The sequence below is a fragment of the Triticum urartu genome, chromosome 5 (assembly GCF_003073215.2).
Source record: "Triticum urartu cultivar G1812 chromosome 5, Tu2.1, whole genome shotgun sequence".
NCBI classification, from domain to species: Eukaryota; Viridiplantae; Streptophyta; class Magnoliopsida; order Poales; family Poaceae; genus Triticum; species Triticum urartu.
Window position 1 is genome coordinate 446,728,668 of NC_053026.1, and position 15,666 is coordinate 446,744,333.

The 15,666-nt window shown below is 46.5% G+C and overlaps 1 protein-coding gene and 1 pseudogene across 1 annotated transcript; one reads left to right on the top strand and one right to left on the bottom strand.

The window, feature by feature from the left end:
- The first annotated feature begins 808 nt into the window (after positions 1-808).
- On the top strand, positions 809-8,605 carry LOC125509655 (annotated as a pseudogene).
- A 133-nt stretch (positions 8,606-8,738) lies between these two features.
- On the bottom strand, positions 8,739-13,652 carry LOC125509656 (cyclase-like protein 3). Its single transcript, XM_048674671.1, has 6 exons — positions 13,187-13,652; positions 12,277-12,321; positions 11,822-11,894; positions 10,342-10,439; positions 9,801-9,871; positions 8,739-9,180 (listed from the first exon to the last, which is right to left on the bottom strand). The coding sequence occupies exons 1-6, from the start codon at positions 13,569-13,571 to the stop codon at positions 9,055-9,057; spliced, it is 798 nt and encodes a 265-aa protein (XP_048530628.1). The 5' UTR covers positions 13,572-13,652; the 3' UTR covers positions 8,739-9,054.
- Between the last annotated feature and the right edge of the window lie 2,014 nt (positions 13,653-15,666).

Sequence of the window (15,666 nt, forward strand, 5' to 3'; positions counted from 1 at the left end):
CCGGCCTCCTCATCGCCGCTTCGCCCATCCCCGGCCACAGGTGCCCTCGCCGGAGCCAGCAGTCTCTGCCGCGCGCGGCCTCTCCCTCGCCCCGCCAGTGCCCTGCTCCAGCGTCGCCGCCGGATGCCTCAAGCTCCAGATCCGACCGACCTCGCCGCTCCCTTCGGCCTCCCGCAGCTGCCTGTTGCCGGCCATCCCCATGGTTCGAGGAGCCCAAGCCTTCATCTGCTCCTCTCACCCTGCGCCGGCCTCCACCAGCACCCATGGCCGCCGCTTGCTAGTCACCACCACAGCCGCCGCCCCCCTGCTTGCTGCTTCGACTTCATGCCCAAGCTTCGTTTTCGTCATGGACGTGGGGTAGCAGCACGGCGAAGGGTTTGACGACATGCCAGAGAGAGAGGAGGAAGAAGATTAATACTGACAGGTGGGCCCATCCTGTTAGAAAGGCGTTTAGAAGAGGCGAATTGGGCACTTTCCCGACATGGTAGTTTTTAGTCAAAGATTAGACAAAAAATGATAGTTTTCGGCATGAATTTGTAGAGTGGTAGTTTGTAGGCACGGTTCCATAAAATGTGGTAATTTTTTGTTAAATACTCCCCTTCGTCATTGTGAGCTCGTACCACCACCACTTGAGTTTCGGAGACAAGCGCACCTGGAGCACCACAGAGCTGCGCCACGTTATATGTGACCACGTATCATCATGTATGTTGCCGCTCAGTACTGCTCTGCTGCTAAACACCAGGACCCTCCTCTCCACCTCTCTCTTTCTAGTTTCCAGTGAGCAGGCGCACGCGCACGTGGAGCGGCCATGGCGACCGCGGCAACTGCCGGCGCGGAGGGGCGTCACGCCGTGTTCTTCCCTTTCCCGACGCAGGGCCATGTGAAGGCGGCGCTCGGCCTGGCCCAGCTCCTCCACCGTTGCCATGGCTTCCAGGTCACCTTCGTCCACACCGCCGAGCACAACCGCCGCCGCCTCCTCCGCTCGCGCGGCCTCGGTGCGCTCGCGGGGGTCTCCGGGTTCCGCTTCGCCGCCGTCCCGAACGGCCTGCCCCCGTCCGAGGCGGACGCGTCGCAGGACATGGGCGCCCTGCTGTCCACCACGGAGGTCTTGATGTTGGAAATATGAGCAAATTACTACGAGATTTAATCCAAATAAACAGAAGATAAATCATGACCACAGCAGTAGAGATTAAACTAATCATGCGAACTAGCATAGCAGATGAATATATCACATCTAGGGCACATACTAGAAGCATGAATTCTACCAGGATCTCGAACAGGAAGGATAGAATCACATACGGTGCAGCGGGTGCAGCACCGCCGGCGTTAACGTTGTCGCCCATATCGTCGAGAACGAGGTTGCCGAGGTCGGGGAAGAAGTCGTCGTTCGCGAAGTCGTCGCTGCCAGCAGTCGCGTGAGTGCGCTCCCCAAAAACCTGATCGCCCCTCTCCCGTACAGGATCACGAGAGGCGGGGTTCCGGAGGCCTGCTGTCCCTTCTCGCGGTGCACGCCGGAAGGAGGGATGGAGAAGACTTGCTTGGCGGCGCAATGATCTGGAACGGTGGCGCGGCTCAATCCCGCAACCCGCGGCGCGTCGCGTCGCGGCGTGGCGAGGCGAGCTAGGAGGAGGAGCGCGCGTGTAGGTCTCCTCTTCTCATGCTCATACAAGTGGTAGAAGAGCTCACCTTATAAAGAGGTGCAACTCTCTCTCAACTTCCGGGGTGGGACTAAACTTTAGCCTCACTCACTCCACTCACATGTGTGCATGAATGGACCAAGAGAATTTTAGAATTTTAGTTGGGCTTTGGGCCAAAGGCCTACTAGCAAAATTCCAATAATCCCCCACAAAATCTCATTGGCACATCTCATCATTTAGTTTCAAAACGTCGTTTTATATATCGGTGCTTAGTGGAGACTGTGAAGTTAAACTTCCACTTAGAAATTTATGCTACACTAGATCACAACTTGAATAGTGGACTATGCCTTGAACTACAAGTTTTCTGTAAAACTAGTTTCACACAAATTCTTGATCGATACTGGGCTGCCGCAAGGCTTCCCTGCGGGTGGAGCGTATACGTCATACTCCAGGGCCTTTCATGAACTTATTAGAGAACACCCAATTCTCACATACTGCGACGTTAACAGTCAAATTCATATAGGTGTGTTCCTCAGAAGATGTTCTGCAGGACAACATCTCTGCTTACCCGAATAAGCCACTTGGAACACATTAAGATAAGTATCAACCTGCCATGCAGATCAGGAGAGTATTGCATCTTCACGGAGTGGGATAATTAATATAGGGATACTCTCCTCCCAGCTGACCAACAGCTTGTCTCCCACTTCTACTTCACGGGATCTCTGATCACATAGAGTGGTTTACCACTATGGACAACTCATGCGGTGGGTCTCAAACCCATCTCCATCGATGCATTATCTATCATATTACGTGATAGACCCTTTGTGAAGGGATCTGCCAAGTTTTTCGACGTTTGGATATAATCCAACGTAATAACTCCGGAGTTTCTCAATTTTCTGACAGATTTTAGTCTCCTCTTCACATGCCTTAAGGACTTCATATTGTTCTTAGAACTGTTTATCTTGACGATCACAGTTTGATTATCATAGTTCATCAGGATAGAGGGTATCGGTTTTTCAACCATAGGTAAGTCCATCAAGAGTTCACGAAGCCACTCTGCTTCAACAGTGGCAGTGTCTAATGTCGTGAATTCTGATTCCATAGTTGACCTCGTTAAGATGATCTGCTTGCAAGACTTCCAGGAAACAGCGCCACCACCAAGTGTAAAAACATAACCACTTGTGGCCTTAATCTCATCAGCATCAGATATCCAGTTTGAGTCACTATAACCCTCCAGTACCCTTGGATACCCGGTGTAGTGAATCTCATAGCTCGCGGTGCCTTTCAAATAGCGCATAACTCTCTCAAGCGCATGCCAATGATCATCTCCCGGTTTTGACACAAACTGACTCAGCTTACTCATAGCAAAAGAGATGTCAGGCCTCGTGGCACTCGCCAAATACATAAGCGAGCCAATAATCTGAGAATACCTTAGTTGATCTCTAGCAATCCGTCGATTCTTTCGAAGCAACACACTAGCATCATATGGAGTTGGAGAAGGCGTGCAGTCTCTATACCCAAAACGACTCAAGACCTTTTCCACATAATGAGACTGAAGCAGTGTGATCCCACCATTCTCATCTCTCAACAGCTTGATGTTTAAGATAACATCAGCTACTCCTAGATCCTTCATCTCAAAACAGCGAGATAAGAAATCCTTAACCTCCTTAATTAAATCAAGTTTGGTTCCAAAGATCAATATATCGTCGACATACAGACAAAGAATAATTCCTTCACCCCCACCTTAGCGATAGTACACGCACTTGTCACCATCGTTTACTACAAAGCCGGCAGCAGTTAATGTTCTTTTGAACTTCTCATGCCACTCCTTAGGAGCTTGTTTAAGGCCATATAAAGACTTTAATAACTTGCACACCTTTCCTTCTTGACCAGGTACTACAAAATCATCTGGCTGATCCATGTAAATTTCCTCCTTCAACTCTCCATTAAGGAAAGCCGTCTTAACGTCCATTTGATGAACGAGAAGACCATGTGAGGCAGCCAGTGATAGTAGCACCCGAATTATGGTCAGTCTAGTCACGGGTGAGTAAGTATCAAAAAAGTCTTCACCTTCTTTCTGGGTATAACCCTTGGCCACAAGCCGTGCCTTGTACTTTTCAATCGTACCATCAGGTCTAAGCTTCTTCTTGAACACCCACTTACATCCTACAGGTTTGCATCCATAAGGACGGTCAGTGATCTCCCAGGTACTGTTAGCTAAGATGGAATCCATCTCGCTACGTACAACTTCCTTTCAGTAGTCAGCATCAGGAGATGCATAGGCTTCTGAAATAGTCCTGGGTGTGTCATCCACGAGGTACACAATGAAATCATCACCAAAAGACTTTGCAGTCATATGTCTCTTACTCCTCATAGGAGTTCCATTGTTACCCTCAATAGGATTCTCAACGTGTTCCATCGCAATGGTGGGTTCAGGAATTACAGTGAATTCCTCACTAGATGGAGTAGGTATCTCCTGATTTGATGAACTCGACATATCCTTCATAGGAAATATGTCCTCAAAGAAAGTTGCATCATTTGATTTCATAATCGTACCAACATGCATGTCGGATACCTCAGATTTTATTATCAAAAATCTATAGCCGATGCTATGAAAAGCATAGCCCAGAAGAACACAATCCACGGTTTTTGGTCCAAGCTTGCGCTTCTTGGGAATTGGTATATTGATTTTCGCCAAACAACCCCAAGTACGTAGGTAAGAGAGTTTCAACCTTTTCCTTTCCCATTCCTCAAATGGAGTCATGGTCTTATGCTTTGTGGGAACTCGGTTTAGGACATGACACGCAGTCATTAGCGCCTCCCCCCACCATTTCTTGGATAGACTCGAAGTGTCTAACATGGTGTTAACCATATCAGTTAGAGTTCGGTTCTTTTTTTCGGCTACCCCATTTGACTGGGGTGAGTAGGGAGGCGTCCTCTCATGGATTATACCATGTTCCGCACAAAACAGATCAAATTCATTGGAAAAATACTCTCCACCACGATCGGACCTAAGCCGTTTAATTTTTCGATCAAGTTGGTTCTCTGCCTCAGCTTTATAGTTTTTAAAGAAAGTCAAAGCCTCATCTTTTGATTTCAGAAGATACACATAATAATATCTAGTGGAGTCATCAGTCAACGTCATGAAGTATCTCTTTCCACCTTTTGTCAACACGCCATTCATCTCACAAGGATCAGAATGTATAAGCTCAAGTGGCGCCAAGTCTCTTGCCTCTGCAGTCTTATGGGACTTGGGAGGTTGCTTAGCTTGCACACATACTTGGCACTTGGAGCCTTTGACAATAGAGATTTTCGGAATTAAATTCATATTGGCTAACCGCGTCATGCAACCAAAGTTAATATGACAGAGTCGTGAATGCCAAATATCAGACTCATTATTGTGGCAAACATTATTAATAACTTTAGTGCAAATATCTGACAAAGATAGGCGGAACAAGCCTCCGCACTCATAGCCTTTTCCAACAAATTGTCCACACTTAAAAATTACAACTTTATTGGATTCGAAAACCAACTTAAAACCATCTCGACATAAACGGGAACCGCTAACGAGATTTTTATTGATGGACGGCACATGATGAACGTTCTTCAGACGCGCAGTCTTCCCCGAAGTAAACTTCAGATCGACCGTACCAACACCTCGAACGATGGCATGTGACTCGTTCCCCATCAGCACGGGTGAAGTCCCTGTTGCCTGGTAAGAAGAAAACATGGAGGCGTCAGCACAAACATGTACATTGGCACCGGTGTCAATTAACCAATCAGGGGATTGAAATACTGAAAGGATGGTAGGAAAAATACCGTACCCTGATTCCTTCATATCAGTATCACCGATGACAACATTAGCGGACTTGCCGCTCTTCTCATGTTCGCGCTCCTCAAAGCGGTTAGGACACTTCGGAGCCCAGTGATTAGGATCACCGCAGACATGGCAAAGTCCCTTCCCCTTCTTATGAGAATTCTTCTTGAAGTTGGTAGAATGTGATGGCTTGTTCTTTGTATCAAACTTGCCTTTGCCCTGAGTTTTGTTCTTATTGTTTTTGAACTTGTTGGGCTGGGAGTTCTTCTTCTGTACCATGTGGGCACTAGAACCTCCCTCAGCAACTCGAGCACGTGTGTCCTTTGCTCTCGCCTTCTCTTCAACATCAAGAGTACCAATGAGATCCGCAACGGAAAACTCATGTCTCTTGTGTTTCAGGGAAGTAGCAAAATTGTTCCACGAAGGTGGAAGCTTGGCAATGATGCCTCCGGCAACAAATTTGTCCGGCAACACACAATTGAAGTACTCAAGTTCTTTTGCGAGCGACTGTATCTCATGAGCCTGCTGTACAACAGGGCGCTCATCAGTCATCTTGTAGTCATAGAATTGCTCCATGACGTACAACTCGCTGCCGGCGTCCAAGGCACCAAACTTGGCCTCGAGCGCAGCCCACATGTCCTTGCCGTTGTCAAACGACATATACGAATCCACAATGAAGTCATCAAGAACACTCAGAAGAGCGCCTTTAAAGAGGGTATCGATCTTCTCAAAAGCTTTCAGCTGTGCTGGATTAAGATCGCCCTCAGGCTTGCCCTTGGTGGCATCATAGCAGCCCATGGTCTGAAACCAGTAGACTGCTCTCGTGCGCCACCTCTTATATTGCGCCCCTTTAAAGGCAGGCGGCTTCATATGCGCAGCAAAACCACTCGGAGTAAATTGCCTATAATCAGGTTTTTGGATTGTTGGAAATATGAGCAAATTACTACGAGATTTAATCCGAATAAACAGAAGATAAATCATGACCACAGCAGCAGAGATTAAACTAATCATGCGAACTAGCATAGCAGATGAACATATCACATCTAGGGCACATACTAGAAGCATGAATTCTACCACGATCTCGAACAGGAAGGATAGAATCACATACGGTGCAGCGGGTGCAGCACCGCCGGCGTTGACGTTGTCGCCCATGTCGTCGAGGACGAGGTTGCCGAGGTCGGGGAAGAAGTCGTCGCTGCCAGCAGTCGCGCGAGTGCGCTCCCCAAAAACCTGATCGCCCCTCTCCCGTAGAGGCGGGGTTTCCTTCTCGCGGTGCACGCCGGAAGGAGGGATGGAGAAGACTTGCTTGGTGGCGCAATGATCTGGAACGGTGCACGCCGGAAGGAGGGATGGAGAAGACTTACTTGACGGCGCAATGATCTGAAACGGTGGTGAGAAACCATACGAAGCGGCGGCGGCTAGGGTAGACGTCTGCCTGACTATATAGTGCGGGCCGGGTAGGTCGTGGGAATAAACCCCACGTCCGAGTCGTCACGATCCAAAAGAATCGGAAACGGTTCAGTAATTAACGCATCCGTTAATTATTAATTAGCTCTGTCCTCGGCTCGGCTCAATCCCGCAACCCGCGGCGCGGCGCGGCGAGCGAGGAGGAGCGCGCGTGTAGGTCTCCTCTTCTCATGCTCATACAAGTGGTAGAAGAGCTCACCTTATAAAGAGGTGCAACTCTCTCTCAACTTCCGGGGTGGGACTAAACTTTAGCCTCACTCACTCCACTCACATGTGTACATGAATGGGTCAAGAGAATTTCAGAATTTTAGTTAGGCTTTGAGCCAAAGACCTACTAGCAAAATTTCAACACCTGGTCCCGCACTTGAGGAGCCTCGTCGCCGGCCTGCTCCCGCCCGTGTCCTGCGTCATCTCCGACGTCGAGCACGTCCTGTATGGGTCCAGGGAAATGGGTACCCCCTGCGTCACCTTCTTCACGACCAGCGCGTTCGCCTTCATGGCGTCCCAGCAGTTGTAGCGGCTCGTGGATATAGGCATTGTCCTAAACGCAACGGCGTGCCACAGGACCACTCCGTCCGCCATCATCTTCCACACCTTCGACGACATCGACCACGAGGCCATGGCGGCCATGTCCACCATCCTGCCACCCACCTACGCCGTCGGGCCGTTGCCGCTCCTCCTCGGCCATGTCTCTAGCGGCGTGGCTGACACGCTGGAATCCAACTTGTCCAAGGAGAACAACGCCAGCCTAGAGTGGCTGGAGGGCAAGCGGCCAGACCCGGTGCTGTACGTGAGCTTCGGGAGCATCACGACGCTCACGAGCATCACGTGGGGTCTGGACAACAGTAAAATGGATTTCCTGTGGGTGCTGCCACCGAAGTTCCTGGAGGAGACGAAGGCGAGGAGCCACGTGACGAGCTGGTGCCCGCAGGAGGCGGTGCTCCGGCACGAGGCGACGGGCGCGTTCCTGACGCACTGCGGGTGGAACTCGGTCCTGGAGAGCCTCAGCGCCGGGGTGCCGATGCTGTGCTGGCCCTTCGGCGCCGATCATTACACGAACGCAAGGTACGTCTGCTCCGAGTGGCGCGTCGGCATGGAGATCGGCGGCGATGTCGAGAGGGATGAGGTGGAGGCGGCCGTCCGGGAGGTGATGGGAGGAGGGGGCAAGGGAGAAGAGATGAAGAGAATGGCCATGGAATGGAAGGAGAAGGCTGCCATGGCTGCACTGCCAGGTGGGCCATCTTGGGTAAATCTGGAGAAGGTGGTCAATGAGGTGCTTAGTGTGGCTCCTGCGAGGAATATGGATGTGGAATTATGACTAGGCTCGTGCTTGGTCTACACTGGCAATAAATTGATGAAAAGGTTGTGATCCATCACCTTTGTCCAAACTTAATATGGATTGTCCATTTGTCAAGAAAATAAATGTGGGTTAGGTGATCCATTATGTTAGTACTTCCTCCATCCCAAAATAAATGACTCAACTTTGTACTAGCTTTAGTACAAAGTCAAGTCACTTATTTTGGGACAGAGAGAGTACTACGTAGTACTCCCTCAATTTTTATTTACTTTGCATATTAGAGTTGACTGAAGTCAAACTTCCTAAAGTTTGACCAAGTTTATAAAAGAAAATATAAATATTTACCATAACAAATTTATACTATGTGGAAGTACATTTAATAATGAATCTAATACTGTTGATTTCTTATTGTATATGTTAATATTTTTGTTTACAAACTTTGTCAAAGTTTATAAAGTTTGACTTTGACCAAAGCTAATATGCGGAGTAAATAAAAACGGAGGGAGTACTACTACAATAGTGATCACTCAACTACACTCTTCAATGTAGCATGATTCATTTGGTATTTTGGTACCACTGAACATTGCGGTTTGTATTGTAATCCATCCCTTCTATAGCCCAACTAAAGGTTCGGAGGGTACCCTAGAGGCTACACATTTGCATCCCTAGCCGTTTGTCGCTCCTTACTAAGCATCGAAGTGCCACCATGTTTCTGGACACATGACAGTACTCCTCTGGTATCAAAGACACGAGTTTTGCTGCTATACACATTCTATTTTTATATATAAGTGCTTGCGGTATCAAACTAAACCGCCGCAGCGGGATGCAAATGTCTTTCACTTTATAAGGATGCATCTGATCGGCGAACCTTCAGCTCCACGCAACCGAAGTGGCAGGCAATGCAACGAGTATATCCCAGGTATGACATTCTCCAGTTTGAGGCCCTCCACAAGAATGATATCCTGAAAGGAACCAAAGAACAGCAAAATATCAGGTATATGGTGTTTTATCCGTCTAGAGATCAACTGTATGATGCCCAGCGTGGTGGCTAGTGCCAAGTACCCGCACGGAGTAATACTCCATATGAAAGAACACAGGTACAAAGATTCTAGCTGGCCTCTTCGAAACTTGTTAGATCAATGTGAGCCAACAGGCATGTTGAGAGGCCACAATTTTTTTTGTCACTGACCCCAAATTTAGAAAGGTCGACCAGGAATTTTAACGGTCCTAATCTATCGAGGGTAGGGAAGAGGAGTGTCATCTAGGGAAGAAGTAACATAGAAGGACCTCCTTCAACGAATCATTAATCACGCTGCTCTTGATAAGGACTTCACTACTTTCGTGGATCAATATCGACAATATGGCTCAAATATTCTTCATTTTACTAGTGAACATCCGATTCTTCGTTTAAAATTACTGTTGGAGACTGCTTGTTCAGATTACTGGAAACGCAAGGAAAATGAAGTTCGGAGCACAGGGCAAAAACAGAAGGTACAATAAGAAAAGAGAGAAAAGAACCAAACATAATCAAATACAGTAAATATGAACTAAACAAAATTATTCCAAAGAAGTATCTTCGTACCCGGTTTTCAAGTAAAACTAAATGTGAAGGGATCAAGTCATTGAAAGCTGCAACGGACAAATAGTCTATTCCTGCAAAAACATGACAACAAAAGTTTCTTTTTTGAGAATAAACGTGAAGAGATAAATATAAATAGAAGAGTTAATGCAGGACAAATCATTTAACCTGTCCAAGATGTAGAAGTTTGTACTGAAGGGCTGATGCGTAAGGAGCAACTAACAGGAACACAAATGGCAAAAAGGAATTGGATGGAGCAGAAGGAATACAATGATAATGAGACCATGGTCCAGGGGCTATGGAATGACAGGGTGCATGGTGTGTGGAGCACTGGATGCGTCAAAACATGACGCTTCCAATCCAGGTATGCAAAATGCTAATGGTGCAAACAGAAACCACTATATTTCAGACCAATGACACACAGACCCAGACAGTAATCAAGTGCACAAACTTAACATAGTTGCATACAGAACTAAGTAAAATACTAGTGTCATAGATACAATTAAGGACCTCATAAAAGGATGCAAAGGTCGTTGGAACTCACCGACAAGCTTAATATCCGTGTTGTCTACCAACCATTGGGCACCATCTTTCATAAAACCCACATAGCTTGTGTCAAACTCTTTCTTCCACATTAGGTTCCTGCATGACAACAGTAACTGAATTTACTTTCCCAATTTGTCACATTTCGCTCTACAGTTCGGCATAGTAAAGCACTTGGCGCATTAATTTACTTCAAGAAATTGCATAATGGATTAAAACAGAGGATACAAGATGTTCTATAGAGAAAACTATTGAGGGGTTGTACGAATCCAAAAGCACGTGATTAGGCCGAAGGAAGCCAGATACAGGAAAAAATTACTGGTTCTGCTGGTTTGCTCATTCATTTTACATATTCCCAGATTGATAAAGGTGGGCCCTGAAAATACACGCCAAGGCTCCGGTCAATGAATATTATGCACTTTGGTTGCTCAAATAGCAGAAAGGGGGGGGGGGGGGTCTAGAAGGCTGAAAATGCCCGATAGATATATCGATAAGTGAAAGGTCCATCCCGCTGAAGATGTCTTGTCTACAAAAGGATAAGTAGGTATGCAATGTACCCATTCAAGGTGCAGTCACCGTATCTTCTGGATGGATACAAATTGCAATGAAGACAAATTCGGTGGCATCAAGGGAATTATTTGAAGTTTTTCCCTAACCGAGGATGCAATCATGCAACAAAGTAATCATCACTCTAATACAAAGTGACATGCGGTTGGCGCGTGTTCGAGAAAAAAAGAAAGCAAACATCACTTGTTTGCATCTACCAAAGATGCTTTTTTGCAGTAGATGCACACCTTTGGATTGGCATTTTCTATACAACGAAATCCTCTATCAATTTGCTAGGCGAAGTGGCAAGGGAGTAATGTAAATCGTCAGAATTTAAAGCACCCCAGATCTTCTAGAGCAAACTATTTTCTTTCTGACCACAAGAAGACAGAGGCCATATACTACCATATAGGAAGTAGAAAACAAATTACTTCTCATAGTTACTTCGTAGCAGTTGGTTCATGTATTGTTGATGAATATCTCAGCTCAACCTCTTTCCGAATATCAGACATAATATAAGTCAACAATAAACACTGTGTCAAATCATTCAAAATAGGTACAGAGCCGTATCAAATGCTAAATATAATTTGAGTGTAAACATCCACACACACACACACACACACACACACACACACACACACACAGAGTTTCGGATGGCAGATAAAGCGGAGGGTCTTAAGAAGGCTAGGTTTTCGAACATGCAACGAGGTTACTCAGAAAGTTACCCACTTATGTGATGCTAAGGCCTCCTGGATCTAGTCCTTTACTTTGTTAAGTATGGCAAAAGGTTTTTGAACATGAAGTTCGAATGATGGCACTTAAATTTTAGTTTGCACTAGATGTTTGTCTGAGCGTAACATGAAAAGGTGTTCACATCAAAAATCTGTAAGCATGATTACCACAAATGAGCAGACAATTGGGTTAAGATTCATTACCTGTCAGTGTTTAATGTTCTAAAAAGTACCCGTTGAACTCCTTTAGGAATATGCAAAGATTCCATCGTTTTAGCTGCAATGATAGATCAATTCAATATGCAGATTCCATGTCTAATTAAACAGATATTAAGGTATTAAATCAGACTTCGCCAAACATTAGTTAGACAAGTTTTACTTCCTGTCGCCAGTAGCTAAATACAAAATCAATTGTTTTATACAAGTTTGACTTCTTTGACACATTTCCTTGGTCATGTAGCCCACCTTTCATAGACTCATGCTTTTTCTAAAACTTGCATAAGGTCTGACCACCTATTTGTTGGCCACAAATGACTTAGCCAATCACACTCAATCAACATAATAATCCACAGCAAGCAAATAGTTAGGCTAAGTAAACAACACTAGCCTTTTTACGACACTAACAAATAAGCGGTTGGCATGAATAATACAAAATTTACCAGTAATATTTTCATCCCTTGGAACATCAACCAGCAGTGCAGGACCTAATAACACAAAATCAGTTGTTAGAACGGTATAAAACAATTGCATATACGTGTACGTACATCTAATTGTAACCCTGTGAGTAACGATTCAGATGTACACATCGTATGCTACATAATGCCTTTTCTTCCAATAATGGCATGTTCAATATGCAGTATCACTCATTTTTGCAAGCCTGAGGAGTGAGCTATGATCGTGTACACGCAATGCTTAAAAAAGGCTTATGTTACTCAACAACAGTTAACATGGAAATTTAGCCGACTAAGTAAGAAAATGTTTGAAGCACTGGAACAGAGCTCTTATAGACTGGATGGTATCAACACTTTTAATCAAGAAAGTAAGGAACCATGACATAGCAACCTTTTCAGTTTCTCCAGTACCCCTCCCTCCTCTGTCCCAGAATAATGTGATATTTCTAAAAATTCCCTATGGAGCTAGTCTCACTCTCACTCTCACCAGGAATTTTCAGGTGGTATATTTTAGTGAACGGAATGGCTTTCACAGGAAATATTTTTTGGGCGATCATGTTATAGATGTTCTGCCGATGGCCTTCAATCTCCCAACGAGAAGAGTAACGAAGCAGCAGAGTAGAGTTGCCATAATCTGCCTAACTTGCAACATCTGCATCGAAGACATGTCGTTCAATTCAGACAAATCTCAATCCCAAAAAACGAGTTCACACAGCAATTTGTTACAGGCCTCCGATAGCATGTAACCCAATCTCTGCCTGGCAACGCAAACATCCAACAGACGGACACGTTCGGAACGGCCACCGCTTCACTGTTAGTAGTACTACGGAAATTGCTATGGAATAAAAAAAGGAAAAAAGGGGAGGAGGCGGCGGCGGCGGCGGCGGGGTGAGCTCACCGTTGAGGACGTCGAGGTCGAGGGTGTCGACGTCGAAGCCAGCGTCGAAGTAGTGCTGGAAGACGTGGCCGGGGGCGTCGACGTGGGTGCCGGTGTGGGTGGGCATCCGCATCTCGGAGTTGTTGGCGAGGGAGCCGTTGCGCATGGAGGCGGGCAGCCAGAGGAACTGGCCCACCCCGGCGCCGGACTCCCACGAGGGCATGTCCTCCCGGTAGTAGTGGGTGATGTCCAGGATGCGGCCCCCGCCGTGCGCCTCCCGGCGCTCCGGCGCCAGCACGGGCTCCGCGGCGCACGACGCCGGCTGGCTCGGGTGGGCCGGGTGGGCGCACGGTGCGGTGGCGGCGACGAGAGGGACGAGGAGGAGGAGGAGGAGGGGAGGCGCCATTTGGGGCGTCGGGGATCAGTTGCTCCTCTCCCTCGGTGTCGTGGATAGGTGCGGGTTATTCGGCGGTGGTGTGCTGCTTCAGTTTTTGAAGCACATTTTACTTCAGCTTGATTTCTGCTGAACTGCTTAGGCACATTTTTGATTTGCATATTGGAGTACTCGTTCGCTCGTAATTTACCGTGCTTTAGGCATGACACCCTCTCTGGTATCCTCTTTGTTTCTGGCATTTTCTATTCTTCAGTTGTTTGATTTTCTTTTCATAGATGGATGGAGCGGTGGCTGTCGTGGTTTGCTGCCAAAAATTGGCATGCCAATGTTTGGCATTGTGCCAAATATTGGCAACTACTTGGTTGGCTACGAGTTGTTTTGTCTATTTCACATAAAATTGTTAATAGTTGGCAAGTCTCGGTATTGCTAATAGTTGGCATTAATTTGGCAAGTCAAATGTTGATAGAAACCAATTATGCTCATAATCCTCTGCTCCCTTCATTTTTATTTACTCTGCATATTAGACTTGATTGAAGTCAAATTTTCTAAAGTTTGACCAATTTTTTTTAAAAAAAGTACAAACATTTTCTATAAGAAATCTATATGATGTGAAAGTACATTCAATAATAAATCTAATGGTATAGATTTGTTATTGTATATGTTAATATTTTTGTTTATATATTTGATCAAAGTTTATAAAGTTTGACTTTGATTAAAGCTAATATGCGGACTAAATAAAAACGGAAGAAGTACTCTGTACCACCTTCTTTTCATATTAAGTGTCACTTAAATCGATGTGTCTATACTGAGCACATATCACTAGAAGCAGTTGAGGCCACTGATTTGATTTCCCACATCAATTTTAACTCGGTTCTCTCAAGGTGAGCTAGGATGCGTTAGCTGGCCCGTTTCGTGGGCCTTTTTTGTCGGTGGTGTGGAGCCATGGACCCGGTTGTAGCTGAGTGGGAAGCTAGGTCTTTTTCTGCTTGATAGTTCTCTTGCTTGACTATTTTTTTTTAGCAGCGCTTTGTTATCGACGGGAACGTCTCCTCCCATTAAAAGGTAGGGCTGCAAACGAGTTGAGCTCGAGCGAGTTGGAGTTGGCTCAGCTCAACTTATATGAAAATTCGAGCGAGCTCAAACTAAGTGAAGCTCATGATCGAGCTGTAGAATATGACTCGTGCTCAGCTTGTAACGATCTCGAGTCGATTTTAAGCTAGTTTCGAGCTAAATGAGATGGTAAAAATTATAAATTTATGAATAAAAAACAAAAAATTAAGGTGAATATGCTCGAAACCTTTGCCAAAAATATAGGATATTTAACACATAGTCGAACTGTTGGGGAACGTAGTAATTTCAAAATTTTCCTACGCACACGCAAGATCATGGTGATGCATAGCAACGAGAGGGGAGAGTGTGATCTACGTACCCTTGTAGATCGACAACGGAAGCGTTAACTTGGTTGATGTAGTCGTACGTCTTCACGGCCCGACCGATCAAGCACCGAAACTACGGCACCTCCGAGTTCTAGCACACGTTCAGCTCGATGACGATCCCCGGACTCCGATCCAGCAAAGTGTCGGGGAAGAGTTCCGTCAGCACGACCGGCGTGGTGACGATCTTGATGTACTACCGTCGCAGGGCTTCGCCTAAGCACCGCTACAATATTATCGAGGACTATGGTAGAAGGGGGCACCGCACACGGCTAAGAATATGACCACGTGGATCAACTTGTGTGTCTAGGGGTGCCCCCTGCCCCCGTATATAAAGGAGCAAGGGGAGGAGGCCGGCCGGCCCTATAGGCGCCCCAAGGAGGAGTCCTCCTCCTAGTAGGAGTAGGACTCCTACTAGGAGGGGAAGGAAGTGGGGAGGGAGAGGGAAAGGGGGGGCGCCGCCCCCCCTCTCCTAGTCCAATTCGGACCAGGGGGAGGAGGCGCGCGGCCCACCTTTGGCTGCCCCTCTCTCTCCACTAAGGCCCATATGGCCCATTACTTCTCCCGGGGGGTTCCGGTAACCCTCCGGCTCTCCGGTTTTCTCCGAAATCACCCGGAACACTTCCGGTGTCCGAATATAGCCGTCCAATATATCAATCTTTATGTCTCGACCA